This window comes from Lissotriton vulgaris, chromosome 10, assembly GCF_964263255.1.
Source record: "Lissotriton vulgaris chromosome 10, aLisVul1.2, whole genome shotgun sequence".
Classification (NCBI taxonomy): domain Eukaryota; kingdom Metazoa; phylum Chordata; class Amphibia; order Caudata; family Salamandridae; genus Lissotriton; species Lissotriton vulgaris.
Genome location: NC_141698.1, coordinates 705,886,632 through 705,902,071, shown reverse-complemented (window position 1 = coordinate 705,902,071; position 15,440 = coordinate 705,886,632). Strand labels below are relative to the sequence as shown.

At 48.7% G+C, this 15,440-nt stretch overlaps 1 protein-coding gene across 7 annotated transcripts in view; it reads right to left on the bottom strand.

The window, feature by feature from the left end:
- PARD3 (par-3 family cell polarity regulator) overlaps positions 1-15,440 on the bottom strand; it is a 1,412,997-nt gene that overhangs the window by 338,196 nt on the left and 1,059,361 nt on the right. For all 7 annotated transcript variants that reach the window (XM_086941535.1, XM_086941533.1, XM_086941537.1 and 4 more), the window contains one exon: positions 13,362-13,487. In XM_086941535.1, the coding sequence (XP_086797661.1) occupies positions 13,362-13,487 (126 nt within the window). The remainder of the gene's footprint in view (positions 1-13,361; positions 13,488-15,440) is intronic.

The following is a 15,440-nucleotide window of genomic DNA, read 5'->3' as shown; positions in this document are numbered from 1 at the left end:
ATACATGTGATAAGAAATTTTTGAATTTCGAAGGATTTCTGTGAGAGGTTCAATGTAAAGGTTGAATAGTGATGGAGATAACATAGAGCCTTGAGGGACTCCAATTGAGTTAGGGCTTGATGTTGAGAGTGATTGATTGACCAAAAATCTTTGCGTTCTATTCTGAAGGAATGATTCAAACCATTTTAGCACATTTCCTGAAAAACCCATCCTGTCATGGAGCCTGTTCAATAATATCTCATGATTTACCGTATCAAATGCTGATGATAGGTCTAGGAGGATAAGAAGACATGTCTGATTAAGGTCTAATGCCTGTAGTGCATCATCGACAATATGAAGGATCGCTGTCTCTGTGCTATGCCCTGTTCTGAATCCTGACTGACAATCGTCTAGTAGCGAGAAGTTAGTGATGTGTTGGCTTAATTGGGTTTGAACACACTTCTCAATTAGTTTGGCCAAATCGGGATGTTGGTCACTGGGCGAAAGTTATTTGGATCTGCTGGGTCCGCTGAGGGTTTTTTGATAATGGGAACGACTTGACCAGTTTTTAGGCAATCTGGAAGGGTCCCTTGGGATAGGGAGGCGTTTATTATTTTCGTCCATATGGGAATCACAATATGATTTATTTCTTTGATGCATTTTGATGGGAGTGGATCGTTATGGGTTTGATGTCTGATAGTGTTTTTGCGACGGTATTTTGGTCAAGTGTCTTGAAGTTATCCCATTGCGCCATGTTTTTTGTGATATGGGTGTTATCCGAGGTGATATTAGCTGTTTGCGGTGTAAGGCTGTCTGTACTATCAATATAGTCAGCTTCTTTTCTGAGTACTCTTTCCAGAGTATTAGCCTTGTTTGTGAAGAAGGATGAAAACTCTTCACAACTTAGTTGAGTTTTTGTCGTTTCTTGGGCAGTTTTGGCCACTTTATTAGATTGCTGTTTTAAAATCTTGAATAGTTTCCGCGGTCTATTTTTGGCATTATCTAGTTCGGATCTAATAACTTCCTTTTTTGAATTTAGGATCTTTTTATTGTATTCGCTCCGGATTCTTCTGAGGGTATTCAGTTCGGGCGTTGTTGGGTGTTGTCTCCATTTTCTTTCTGCCTGTCTCAGTTTCCGCCTTGCTTCATTCAGTGTTCCACTGAACCATGGATTTTTGATCTTTTCAGTTTTAGTGGCATTGTTGTATTGACTATGTTCGACACTGTTGTAGTGTAATGATTCGTAAGATCCTTCACTTCCATCATATTGTTTGGTGGGTTTAGGTTCTTCTCACAACTTTCTATTAGTAGTTTCATATTCGGATCTTTGGTATCTCGTATTCATTTCTTGTGTCTGGTAGGTTGTCTGGTTTTGGTATTTTTCATGGTGTCTATCAGGAAGGTTATGGCATGGTGATCTGACCAGTCGCATGGCTCAATTGCTGTAATTGAGGTATTGTTCGTCTTTGAAATTATCCAGCCTAACGTGGCTCCCTTCACGTGTGTTGGTTGTGTGCATGCTTGGGTAAGGTTTAGCTCCTCTAGAAGGTCTTTAAGAGCATTGACCTGTTTGTCATCCTTATCATTCCAGTGTAAATTAAAAAGTCTCCTAGAACAATGTTGTTAGTTTCAGTATTGGAGTTGGTAGTGATGATTTCCATTAATTGATCTATGAAAGATGTATTATTGCCTGGAGGGTGGTAGATCGCATGCAGGTTGCGTCTTTGATTCTCTGCTGATCTAATCTTGAGAATTAGGTATTCACAGTATTCGAGTGGTTCAGTTAGTTCTTGAATGACCTCTATCTCCGATCTATAAATACAGGCAATCCCACCCCCTATATTTTTTGGTCTATCAAGTCTCACTATATTATACTGCGGGGGTACAAGTAGGTCCATACAAGGTGATGAGGATTCCGATAGCCACGTTTCTGTCAGGATTGTTACATCAATTTCCTTGTTCATGATGAGGTCAGCTATATCTGATGCATGTTTTGTTGCGGACCGGCAGTTGAGAAGTAGGCATTTCAAAGGTTTCCCTGCTTTCCTTGTTTCAGTGTTCTGTGTGTCGTCGATTAGATGGACTTACATTACAGTGACCCAAGACAGTGGTGGTGAGATTCTCAGTCCATACATATTCTGCTGCACAGGTTTGCAGTCAATACATGAATGCGGTCTGTCTGCTGCCTCCGTCACTGAAAAGGTGGGCGAACCAGTGAAGGCTTGGGTCAAATGTTTGACTCTCGCTCGACTAAAAATCTTCTAGGACTCTTGAGCCATAAGGGAGTGTTGCCAAGAAGGTATAGCTTCTAACTCTCCTGCATCCTTCTATTGAACTATCACTTCATTCTCTGGGCCCCTGTGCGCAGCAAAGGCTGGCCAGTGTCCCTAGCTAATTTTATTTCCACCCTCCAAATGCAAAAAAGGCTAGTGGCACTTGCCAGTCCCTTCTCTGCTGTAACCAGGGAAGTATGGATAAAGATTTGATGGTGGAAAAGACGGAAGCAAGGGATTCAGAAATTAAGGATGTCAGCATCTTTGTAGGCAGGAGAGGGAGAACTGCAGAGAATAATATAGAGGCAGTGAGGCACAGAGAGCAAGAGCAAAAGAGAGAGAGAGGGCAGGAGAAGGAGGGACAAAGGGAGAGTGGGAGGAAGGAGAAAGTGAGGGAGCAAAGATGGTGAGTGTGGAGCCAGAAAATATAAATGAAAAAGTAGGAAAGAAAGGGAGGAAGAGTAAGCAATAGAGAGCATGGAGAAGCAAAGTGACGATGGAAAAATAAAAAAGATTTGAGGCAAATAAGATGAAGGTACAATGGCAGAAAAAGAGGGAGTATTCACGTGCCAATCTTCTTTTTTCCCCTGGCTTGGCTTGTGTTTTAGTTCTTATAGCCGAACCAGACCCCTTGTCAACACTTCAAACATATTGTCTGGCCTGTATACCTCTACTCCACAGGGATGAGCCAAATGTAACCTACAATCACAACATACTCCGGCCACTGATTATTTCATGTTGTTTTCGGAGTCGATATGTACAGCACTTTCGACTTCCAATTTGTAATGCCAGTCCGGACGGGAACACTCCCCATCTTCCATGAGCCATAAGCTGTCCTTTCAGCAAACAACATGGCTGCAACATCTCATGTTTCATCGTCACCACTGCCCGTGCACCAGCAACAATGATGCACAGTCTTCCCAGGGTGGAGAATGATATTGCAGGGTTCAGCACATCATTACCTCGAATTAGATGAAATTAATCAAAAGAACAATTATTTGGGCATGGTTGAGCGTGCAAGCGATTTGTTTTCGGCAGCGATGCTCCACAGGGGCACTTTTGTCTTCATGTTCTAAGCAAAACACCATCCAACAGAATGTGGAATGTAAAATAAATAGGTTATTCAGATTTCCAACCAAGAATGGACACGCTGTAGTAAAATACTTAGGTCCACATGTATAAACGTTTTTAGCAGCCACAAACTGATATTTGGTCCATTTGCAACTGTTAAAATGACTTTTGGAATGTACCAACTCTATTTTGTGAGTCTGTAGCATATTACCGAATTGCAAAATAGGGTTTGCGAGTCGCTATTAGGAAGGGCGTACCTTACTAACAGTGAGTCGCAGGGGGATGTATGATTGTTTTGCAACCGGAATGCAGCGCAAAACAATGGCAGTTTATCACCTCCTTCAAGTAGGTATTAAGCCAGTCGCAAACAGGAAGTGGTCGCAAAGTGACCACTTCCTCTTTGTTAATGGTAATGAAGAACAAGTTACTTACCTTCGGTAACGATATATCTGTAAGAAACATTAGTTAGTGTTAGATTCCTTACCTTACAATATCCCCAGGCGTCAGTCTGGATCCGGAAACTTTTGCGTAGCAGTACCCCTGCGCGTCGGTAGGCGTCGTCTGCAGGCGTCCCCTGCGGCTCCGCGTCCGTCGTCGGCGTCGTGCGCCGTGATGACGTCGCTGGAGTACATAGACGCCGCCTCCGCGCGCTGACGTCAGTTCTTTGCACACAGCATTTCCGCGCCAGGAGACGCAGAGCCATGAGAGAACCAACACTGGTGCCATGTAAAAACTAGGGCCCTGAAAGGGATGACCTTAACCCTAGGTATCAGTTCGCAGAACGGGGAGGATGGGTGGGTTCGGTAAGGAATCTAACACTAACTAATGTTTCTTACAGATATATCGTTACCGAAGGTAAGTAACTTGTTCATCTGAAAGAAACACGTTAGTGTTAGATTCCTTACCTTAGAATACATACCCCAGCAATACCAACCCCGGTGGTGGGTCTGCGAACCAATACAAACTACACCAGAAAGTCCTGGAGGACAGAACGGCCAAAGAAGCCATCCCTCCGGACTTGACTGTCCAGGCAGTAGTGCCTCGCAAAGGTGTGCAGCGAGGCCCACGTAGCCGCTTGGCAAATGTCCTGCAAGGGGACTCCCTGGCCCAGGGCAGTGGTAGCCGCCGTGGCCCGAGTGGAATGGGCCCTCAGCCCAACAGGAGGCTCCTTCCGAGCCAAAGAGTAGCACGCTTTGATGCAGAGGACGACCCATCGAGAGATGGTTCGTTTACAGACCGCCCGTCCCTTCTTCGCACCCACGTAGCCAACAAACAGTTGGTCATCCACCCGGAACTGGCGTGTGCGATCCATGTAAAATGAAAGCGCACGTTTTGGGTCCAGACGGTGGAGCCGCTCTTCATCCTTTGAAGGATGCGGAGGCGGGAAGAAGGAAGGGAGGGTGATGGACTGCCCGATGTGAAAGGCCGAAACAACCTTGGGCAGGAAAGAAGGTCTAGTCCTCAGAACCACCTTATCAGGATGAATGGACAGGAAAGGAGGTTGGACAGAAAGAGCCTGGAGCTCACTCACTCTCCTGGCAGAGGTGATGGCAACCAGGAAAGCCGTCTTTAAAGTCAGGAGACGGAGAGGACAAGAATGAAGGGGCTCAAAGGGAGCACACATTAGAAAGGTCAGAACCAGGTTCAAATCCCACTGAGGCATCACAAACGGAACAGGTGGAAACATGTGAGTGATGCCTTTCAAGAATCGAGTTACAATCGGGGATTTGAACAAAGAAGGCTGATCAGGAAGCCTTAAAAAGGCTGAAAGGGCAGAAAGGTAGCCCTTGATAGTGCCCAGAGCAGAGCCCTGCTGGGCAAGAGAAAGAAGAAACAGAAGAACCTCCGAAAGAGGGGCAGAAAGAGGATCCACAGCCTTTGCTGTGCACCATGCCACAAATCTGTTCCACCGACAGGCGTATACCGACTTAGTGGAGGGACGCCTGGCTGCCAGAATAACATCACAGACTTCAGGAGGCAAGTCAAATGGCCTCAACTGCCGCCGCTCAATCTCCAAGCATGGAGGTGGAGACTGGACAGGTTCGGGTGGAGGACCGTCCCCTGCTGCTGCGACAGAAGGTCCTCCTGAAGGGGCAGGCGGATCGGGGGACCGACTGACATGCTGAGTAGCTCGGGATACCAGTATCTTCGAGCCCAGTCCGGAGCCACAAGGATAACTTGGGCCCGGTCGCGCCTGATCTTCTTCAGCACTCTGGGCAGAAGTGGTATAGGCGGAAAGGCGTATAACAGACCGCAACTCCACTCGCGCCGAAAGGCGTCGCCGTGCGAGTGCCGTCTTGGAAACTCCAACACGCAGAACTGATGACATTGCGCGTTCTCTTCGGTGGCGAATAGATCTAACCAAGGCTCTCCCCATCGCAGAAAGATGCCTTGCGCCACGTCCGAGTTCAGACGCCATTCGTGATCCATCGAGCACCGACGGCTGAGTTCGTCCGCCCTGGCGTTCAGAGAACCTGCCAGGTGTTGAACCGTCAGAGTCACACCCTGACGTTCCAGCCATTGCCAGAGGCGCAGAGCCTCCTGGCAAAGGGTCCACGACCCCACACCGCTTTGTTTGTTGCAGTACCACATGGCGGTGGTGTTGTCGGTGAACACCTGCACCACACTCCCGTTGACAAAGGGGAGGAATGCCTTCAGTGCCAGACGAATCGCCCGCAGCTCCAACAGGTTGATATGGAGCCGGGACTCCGCCGGAGACCAGATGCCTCTGATCTCTGCCTCTCCCAAGTGGCCACCCCAGCCCTGGAGGGACGCGTCCGTCACGACAACGTGCTCCGGTTGGGGAAGGGAGAGGGACTTGCCCCTGACCCAATCGCGGTCCGTAAGCCACCACTGCAGTTGTCTCGCAGTGCCCTCCGAGATCAAGACGTGGTCGGACAAGTTGCCCTGATGCTGGGCCCACTGAAACTTCAGGTCCCACTGCAGAGCCCGCATCCGCCACCGAGCGTGATGCACCAGAAGGATGCAGGAAGCCATCAGTCCCAGCAGCCGCAGCGTCAACCTGACCGAAACCCGGGATAGCGGCTGAAAGATGGGAATCAAAGCCTGAATATCCCGAACCCGCCGTTCCGGAGGATAAACCCGAAACTGCGCCGAGTCCAGAACCGCTCCGATGAAAAGGAGCTTTTGAGAGGGACACAGGTGTGATTTCGGCACATTGACGGAGAACCCCAGGTCGTGCAAGAGGTCTGCCGTCATCTGAAGGTGGTGGACGACTGTCTGGGGCGAGCCCGCCTTCAACAACCAGTCGTCTAGGTAGGGGAAGACTGAAACCCCCAACCTGCGCAGATGGGCTGCGACCACCGCCATCACCTTTGTGAACACCCGTGGGGCGCTGGTAAGGCCGAAGGGAAGCACGATAAACTGAAAATGCTCCTGGCCTACCGTGAACCGCAGGTAACGCCGGTGGGCCGGCAGGACGGGGATGTGAAAATAGGCGTCCTGCAAGTCCAACGCTACCATCCAGTCTTGTGGGTCTAGAGCAGCCAAGACCTGAGCTAACGTCAACATCTTGAACTTCTCCTTCCGGAGGAAGCCGTTGACGTTCCTTAGATCCAAGATAGGACGTAGGCCCCCCTTGTCCTTCTTGGGCACCAGAAAGTAGTGGGAATAACAACCACGCCCTACTTCTGGCCCAGGAACGCGCTCGATGGCCCCCTTGGCCAAGAGGGCCGTAACTTCCTCCTGCAGAAGTGTCAAGTGGTCCCCCGACACACGGTGGTTCTGCGGTGGCATGGCTGGAGGGGAGGTCTCGAAGGGGAGGGAGTAGCCCCTTCGGACGATTTGCAGCACCCACCTGTCCGAAGTGATCGTGCACCAGTGAGCGTGGTGATGGCGAACCCTGCCACCCACTGGCGTCACATGGGGCCGAAAGCACGGACTAGGAGGATTTTGGGGTAGATGCTGCGGGGGAAGGTGTGGTCTGACCCCGCCGTTGTCCCCGACCGCCACCCCGGCGGTTTCCACGGCCGCCACCGCGTTGGAAGGATTGTTGCGGCGCGTGGCTGGCAGCACGTGTGGGGGCGCCCCTTCCTTGGCCACGAAAGGGACGAAACGAACCCGGTTGCTGACGCTGGGTCGAGAGACCCAAGGACTTGGCCGTGACTCTGGAGTCCTTGAAGCGTTCCAGCGCGTGGTCCGCTTTGTCACCGAACAGGTGACAGCCATCAAACGGCATGTCCATCAGGGTATTCTGGACATCAGCCGAAAAATTGGCGGATCTCAGCCAGGCGTGGCGACGAATCGCCACCGTCGTAGACATAGCTCTGCCCAGCGAGTCGGTCGTATCAAGACCACACCGAATTGAATATTTCGCTGCATCTCGGCCCTCAGCCACAGCCTGACCGAGCTTTGCCCGCACCTCCATGGGGCATTCTGGCAGCAGCTCCGCGACCGTATCCCACACAGAGTGGGTGTAGCGGCCCAAGAGGCAGGCGGTGTTGCAAGACCGCAGGCCCAAACTAATGGACGAGAAGACCTTTTTGCCAAACTGGTCATACCTCTTGGATTCCCGGTCGGGCGGGGCCGACGGGAATGCGGACTGGGAGGTCGAGGCCTGGATCACCAGACTCTCAGGAGTGGGGTGGGTAGACAGGTACTTGGGGTCGTCCGGACAAGGACGCTGGCGCCTGGCCACGTTCCGATCAACAGGCGCACCTGAAGCGGGCCTGGACCACGTGCCCAACAGAACGTCAGACAAGGCTTCATTAAACGGCAGCAGTGGCTCCAGTGGGCATGACTGCGGTTTGAAGACCTCGGTGAGGATGTTAGGCCTCACGGCCGCGACGGGGAGCTCAAGGTGTAAGGCCTTGGCAGCCCTCATCAGCACCACAGAATAGGCAGCTCCCTCCACCGATGCCACGGTTGGAGGAGAGATCAAACCAGGGTTAGGAGAGTCGTCCAAACCACTGGCATCCCCCAAGTCACCTGTCCAGTCCGGGTCATACTGGCACTCGCGAGCCAGAGGGTCCTCGGACCCCTCCCAACCTTCACCGTACTCCTCATCCTCTCCGTATTCGGAGTCAATGATGAAGACCGGCTCCTCGGGGTTCATGGGCCCCATCGGCGCCGGGACCGGCGTCGAGCGACGCCCGTCCGGCGCCGCGTCCGGCGTCGGAGAAGGTAAGGGGACGGCGCCGCCCGGAGCCGGCGTCGGAACCCCACCGCCGGCTGGAACCGGCAGCGGAGAACGGCGCCGCGCGGGGGCGGCGTCGGGGGTAACCCCGATGGCAACGGCGCCGGGGAGGCCGGAAGACCAGCCGGCGCCGATCCCGAAGGCCCCTGCGGCGCCGGGGTCGGAGCCGTCGGCGGCGCCGGGGCCGGAGCACCCGACGGCGCCGAGGCAGGGACACCCGAACAGCTAGGGCCCCCAGACGGTAGCACTGGGCCCGAAGGCGCCGTAGGCCCCGTCGGAGAAGCGAGCGCCCTCATGGCCATGAGGAACGCCTCGATCTCCTCAGGCGTCGCGCCATGCCCAGGGACCGGAGGGTATGAGGCAGGCCGCGCCGGCGACTCTCGCGGAGCCGCGGGGTTGGGGTCACCCGAGCCCCCGGCCGCATCGCGCGAGCGTCGGGGGGAGTCGGGGGTACGATGACGACGCCCCGACTTCTTGTGCTTCTTACCTGACGAGTGGTGTCGACTTCCGGAGCGCCCGGCGCGGCTCCGCGACCGCTCCCTCGAACGCTCTCTCGACCTCCGGCCGGACCGGGACCGCTCCCGGTCCCGACGTGGGGCCGACACCCGGAGCTCCAGTAGCTTGCGGGACCGCTCCCGCCTAGCCTTGTTGGTAAGGGCCCGGCAGTCGACGCAGGAGTCCACGTCGTGGTCAGGGCCCAGACACCGGAGGCAGAGGCGGTGATGGTCTGTGACCGACATCGTGCGCTCACAGTCATCGCAATTCTTAAACCCAGGCATCCTATCAGGCACAGTAGAGGAAAAAACAATCGAAAAACTTGGTCAAAGACCGGAGTACTGCTCTTCAGATCTGCGTCCACTGGCGCGGAAAAAAGAAGAACTGACGTCAGCGCGCGGAGGCGGCGTCTATGTACTCCAGCGACGTCATCACGGCGCACGACGCCGACGACGGACGCGGAGCCGCAGGGGACGCCTGCAGACGACGCCTACCGACGCGCAGGGGTACTGCTACGCAAAAGTTTCCGGATCCAGACTGACGCCTGGGGATATTCTAAGGTAAGGAATCTAACACTAACGTGTTTCTTTCAGATAACGTTTTTTAAGAGCAGCCTTAAAAAATGAAACAGAAACTTTCCCTTTATGAAATGCATCCCAGTTTCTTTTAAACAAACGGGCTGCATTTACAAAAATAAAAGTTGCTTTATTTAAAAGCAAACAGACGTGGTGGTCTGTTGTCCCCCGTAGGCTACCATCACTGTGTTATTGCCCATTCAAAATGGGTCGGAAATTGCGACCTGCCTCATGAATATTGATGAGGCAGGTTCCTTGTTACTCATTTGGGAATCGCTAGTTTGTCTGAGATACATCAGTACATTTCATTTTGCGAGTCTCTAATTGCGAGTCGCAAAAATCACAATTAGAGACTCGCAAAATTAAATGTTCATACATCTGGCCCTCGATTCCTAATGAGTCCAGCTAAGAAAAGGTTAGGCTATTAGTTTAGCGTGTGGAGTTTGTGTATCCCCCCATAGACAGACACTATAGTATGTACAAAGCGCTGTTCCATTGCCAGTCAGTGTGAGCTATACATGAATATGAATTAAACCCACCATAGTGGCTGAATAATGCAGAATTCATTATGCAATATAATGCAGGCATGCTATGTAGGGTCATGTGTAGATCATGGGCACAAACAATCCAGACCTGAAGTGCACAATCTTCTGACAAATGAGCTCTTTACCTCCACTCTCAGATGTAGCAGAGAGACTAACGCCCTGAAGCATCTCAAAGGAAGGAGGAGTGACCAGAGCCAAGCAGGCATGGCAGCAGGGACTACAGGTAGCATTTGAAAGCATTACTACCAGCACTTACAGAAGGACAGATTCAGTGCTTAGTTTGTAAAAGAAACAGTGCCGGTGCCGAAGCTCTGCTCGGAAGCTTGCAGGCGGTACAATGAAATGTCGGCAAGCCGAGGCTGATATTCTTAAATCCACCTCATGCCTTGAGGTTATTTGTAAATTAATTAGTGCAAATGCCCAAAGCTCTGTCAGAAGCCTGAACCTAATGCAATCCATGCACCAAATATCAAGGCTGCGTAGTTTTGCATCCACCGCATGCCTCTTTAATCCACTACCAGACACTCCCTGCACCATCATCACACTCGCACAGGTTTCCAGCTTTCTTCCTTTGTGACATCTTTTCTGTCTTTCTCTCCTTCCATCTTTCGACTTTGTGGTTTTCCCCTTTCTTGCTCTCAGGAAATGTCAGATGCAGAAAAATAAGTGCTGGTTCCCAAAAATAGGTGACTGTGAGCCCCACCAGCAATCACCAGCTCAAATTAAGCACTGGCATGACTCTTTAATCCACTGCAAGGTACTCCCTGCCCCTTTCTCTCTATCTCGCAGGTTCCTGCTTTCTCCTTTTGTGGTGGTTTTGCCGCCTTTCTCTTCCTCCGTCTTTTCGATCTGTGTGTTTTCCCTCAGTAGTGCTTGGTTAATATCTGATGCAGAGAAATAAGTGCCAGTCCCCAACCACCAGCTGAAACTAACAGCTGGAGAGATTGTGCTGCCAGCTCCTTGCGGGAGCAGGCTCGGACAAGCAGTGGGCTCCAGAAAAGGGAGTGTTCATATGGAAGCTGTCAAGCCTGAGTTACCAAGTTGAGGCTTTTCGGTGTTTCCGACAGCAGAGGGCTGTCCTACACTCGATCATTCATTCATTCATTTCAGTGACAGCGATGTGTGGAGTGTCAAACATGTAGAGGCGACGGAGGAAAAATGTGTGAGGAGACGCTGACCCTACATTTTCCAGTTAGCGGTCTCAATCATTTCACATGTTGTGAAAAATACAACAAATAATTTGATCTCTTATTGCAATAAATTGATGATTACAGGCGAACATTTTTACAGACATTGCAGTTGTTTTTCCAGTTTTCCCCATCAATTTTTCCTCTGCTTTCTAATGCAAGTGCTCACATGTTCATGCATTCTTACACACTTCGGATGGCCTGTAATCATGGCTTACACTACTCAGGTCACCAGCATTTAAACTAAAACTTTGATCTACTGATTGGCCACCGGCCAAAAGCCTTGTAATGAAGGACACGATTACTTCAACAATAAGCTAGTGAGCTCTTGCGGCCTAAATGATATAGACACATTCCTGGAAAAAAAGCACAACACTATGTTGTTAACCTCTGCAGTGATAAAAGTCAGATTAATGGAATACGCATGTACAACGTTTCCTGTCTCCAACAATAAAATGTTGTGCCTGTCTGCACTGCATAAAGGCTACAGGAAAACAAAATCTCACCCCTCAATGATTTTGAAAACGAGTGTGGCAAAAAACGTAGGTAATACACAGAAGGTCTGAATTTGATGCAGGCATAAAAGAAACCTTAAATACGAAAAAGCCTCGCAACACATTCATGCAATCAAGAAATTAACTTTTGGCACAAGGAGAAGACAGAATCTGGGGCAGCTAAAGTGGACATCAGGTTATATACGCACAACACCAACTGAGTAAAATATGGTGAGAAAAACAATTAGATACATTATCAAATCACGAGCACACCCCTCTTGGTCTTCGCCATTTAATCTTGGTTTTCACTGCACCCAAAACACGCAATAAGGGGAATTTAATTTCGGTACACAACTGCTACGAGACCTCAAAAAATCTAACCAAAATGTGGAAAAGCTGATAGCACCATAACCTCAATAGAAGAAATCCTGCACAGAGAGGTTACATATCTTGTACCAGGGCTGCATGTATCATGGAGCGGAGACAGGTACATATCAAAGGCATCACATGTGCCATTCAGTATAACATAACGTTTGAACTAAGTTTATGTTGAAAAATGTTACACGTCAATTTACTTTTTCTGATTACACATCAATCTAGGAATCATAAATGATCAGCCAGATTAAGTGCTGAACAACCTAAACCAAAATGGATTCTTCAAGGTTTGGCAAATCTGAGCAACCATAGCCTCTGTGAGCTGCACTGTGGATTGTAAAATCAATTGAGAATGGAAAAAAGGCTCAGTGGCTGAATGCAACCTCAGCCAAAGTCTCTGTATACAATGGAAGGCTGCATGTTTAAATCCAGGTAAGTATGATCAGAATCTTAACCTCTCAATGTCGGTAAATGAGTATCATCGATTTCTGTCATAATAAACAGGTTATGAGCGCCTTGAAATATTTTGATAGGTCTAGGTATTAAGCTATTACTCTGTAGCTTTGTCGCCAATTATGATTTTGAATTGGATACAATTATACATAAGTAGATCTACACAAAGGGTAATAATGAACTTGCCAGCTGAAATAAAGACAAAATTCCTGAGCCTGGCCTTGGAAACAGCCTAAAGCAGGACTTGCATCAATAAGTCCACTTGACTATTTGCGGTCAAATGTACCTGGACCATGTAGTGTAAAGTTTGCTTCATGGATGGCTGCAGTGCATGAAACTTATGAGTCTGTCGAAGAAATGCAGATGTTGACAAAGTTCATGGGGTGTTGGTGTGACTAATTTCTTTAAGGTGTGACTGAGTCAGAAATAGAGCTGTTTCTTTTGCTCTGAAAGTAGCTTAGTTTGAGTTGTTGACACTTCTCACTCCCAAAAGACCTCCTCACAAAGACTCCCCAGTCAGTCTGTGACAAGGTGAGTGAGGCAGGCCCATGAGAAAGGCTGCGCGTACAGTCTCTCAAAATCACAAAATATTATACGTTGTTTACGAAATAGGAATTATGAACTGCTGGATAATTATCCCAGGGTCAATTCATCTCTACCCCAACATTGGCTCGGATAAACAGACTACAGCGGCTTCCATTTTCTAACTCGGAGGAGGCAACACCATGCGATTCCACAACAACAGACTGTGGTCCTTACCTGTCCTGCTCCTGCCGCATGCGCATCCTTTCATCCTCTGAAGGGAGGGCATCGTGCTCTTTCATTTTCAATGAGCCCCTGTGTTCGGTTTTTTCAAACTTTTCATCCTTTCGGTTCTTTCCAAACCTGTTGAAAACAAAACCATACTAAAATTAGTATTTACGCTTGCGTATGTCCGTGTACAAGAAAGGATCAAATTACAATTTCAAAAGGCCATATTTTGTCAATTTCTTTTTTACTCTCCTTAAAGTTTCCATCCTCAACTCTTTTGATGGATGTCGCTGTCTATGCACGGCTGACTGACGCTAATGTCTACCACAGCGAGGCAGGTACTTTATCCAACAATTTCCATTACACAGAACTCTCACACATATCGTTGGTAACCTGTCCTGTTCAGGTTAGGACATCAAACTGCAGAGCTCAAAATTCACATCTTGGGTAAGAAAGGCCTGCACAAGAAGCCAAGTGCACCTTCAACTGGTGATGCCACTAAAGTCCATTCACCCGCACCAAGTTACTCAAGAGCCATCCAGCGAGAACTAGTACATGGAACAGGTACCTAAATAAACCTCTATTCAAATGTGTCGGTTGCCGTGGAATGTGAACATGCAAAATATAAATCATACTCATAAATACATACACATATCTGACCACCTGAGGAAAAGTGGTTCAAAATAGCAATTGAGAAACCTCCGCTAGATCAGATATCAAAGATTTTATTGAAGCGCTCCTCTGATTATAGCATGGTGAAATCTAAGCTAAATTACTTAGAAATATAATTAACATTGGAATAGGCAAGGTATTGAGGTTCACAACTGAGAAGGTTGGCAGGAGCAAAACAGTGAAGCCACAGAAAGCAGACGCTTATTAAGATGGGAAAGATCCACGTTTCCACATGGCCTTCCATCTTGAGGATGAGTACATTTGAGCAATGGAGGTCATGTGATCAGTCATTGCATCAATATAATAACTACTGTGTTACTAGTGCTGACATGTGTGATGTCATCAGCAGTGCTTCATGAGGGGGGGCAGAAGAATTAGTTTGCAAGGCTTTTGTTAACTTAGATTCAAATCACTCCTACCACATGTTTTCAAGAACATGCATCAAAAGAACACATTTTAGAGTGCACTCCTCTCCGATATGATTGTGATGTTTATGAACTTCTACACGTTATTATCCATTTGATGAATCTATATCACGAGATCAAATTGGCTTGTGCTAGTCTCAATTTAAGGCAATCCCACATGCTGACCTGAAGAGAGCCGCATTCTTAATTCAAGATTGTCAACATATCCTGAAACACTAACCTTAAGCTCACATCAGACGTGAAGCCAAGCTCTTTGTTCGGAGCCTAAGAGCTCTTGCCTTTAAAGGGCATCCCTACTGCCATAGCCACGCGCCTATTCTGAAGGATGCATACAAAAATCACGAATATTTTCTAGGCTCAAATGTGTCCCTAGCCCATCAGACAAGTATTGTGGTGAAATTAGACCATCAAATTTGTCTATCTACCAGAACCCCCCAACCTTCCTATCACAACGGCTGCTGTCAAACATTCATGTCAAACTCACATTTAGCTATTATTCTCAAAACACACACAATCCGGACACTACAAAGTGGCCGAGCTTGGGAAATGTAGCCAGCTTGCCGTTTCCACATGTAGTGAAAAAGGCTTGCCGAAGCCGTGGTTGGGCATGGGGCAGCTTTTTGGAGATTAGGCTGGGGCATGTCCAGTCTCTCACCATCATCAGGTTTTTAGTGGATGGGCAGATTTTCAGAAGAGAACCACCATTATAAATCACTCTCGACAGAAACCATACAGTAGATTGACTTGATGAAGAAAGTCCCACCGCCCAGGCAGTTGAGCAGGTTTCATTCCACCTTAAGGCCACACGTATCATAACAAGAGTTTTGCAGCCATCTTTGACAAGGCACGTTAAGCTCAAGCAAGTAATAAAAGAACAGGACAAACTATATTATATCAAAACATTTGTCCTGTTACCTTTGTGAGAAATGTTTTGATTCTGCAACTGCTGTTAGGCAATATAAATACAAACATATTTCTTTTAAACATTCTG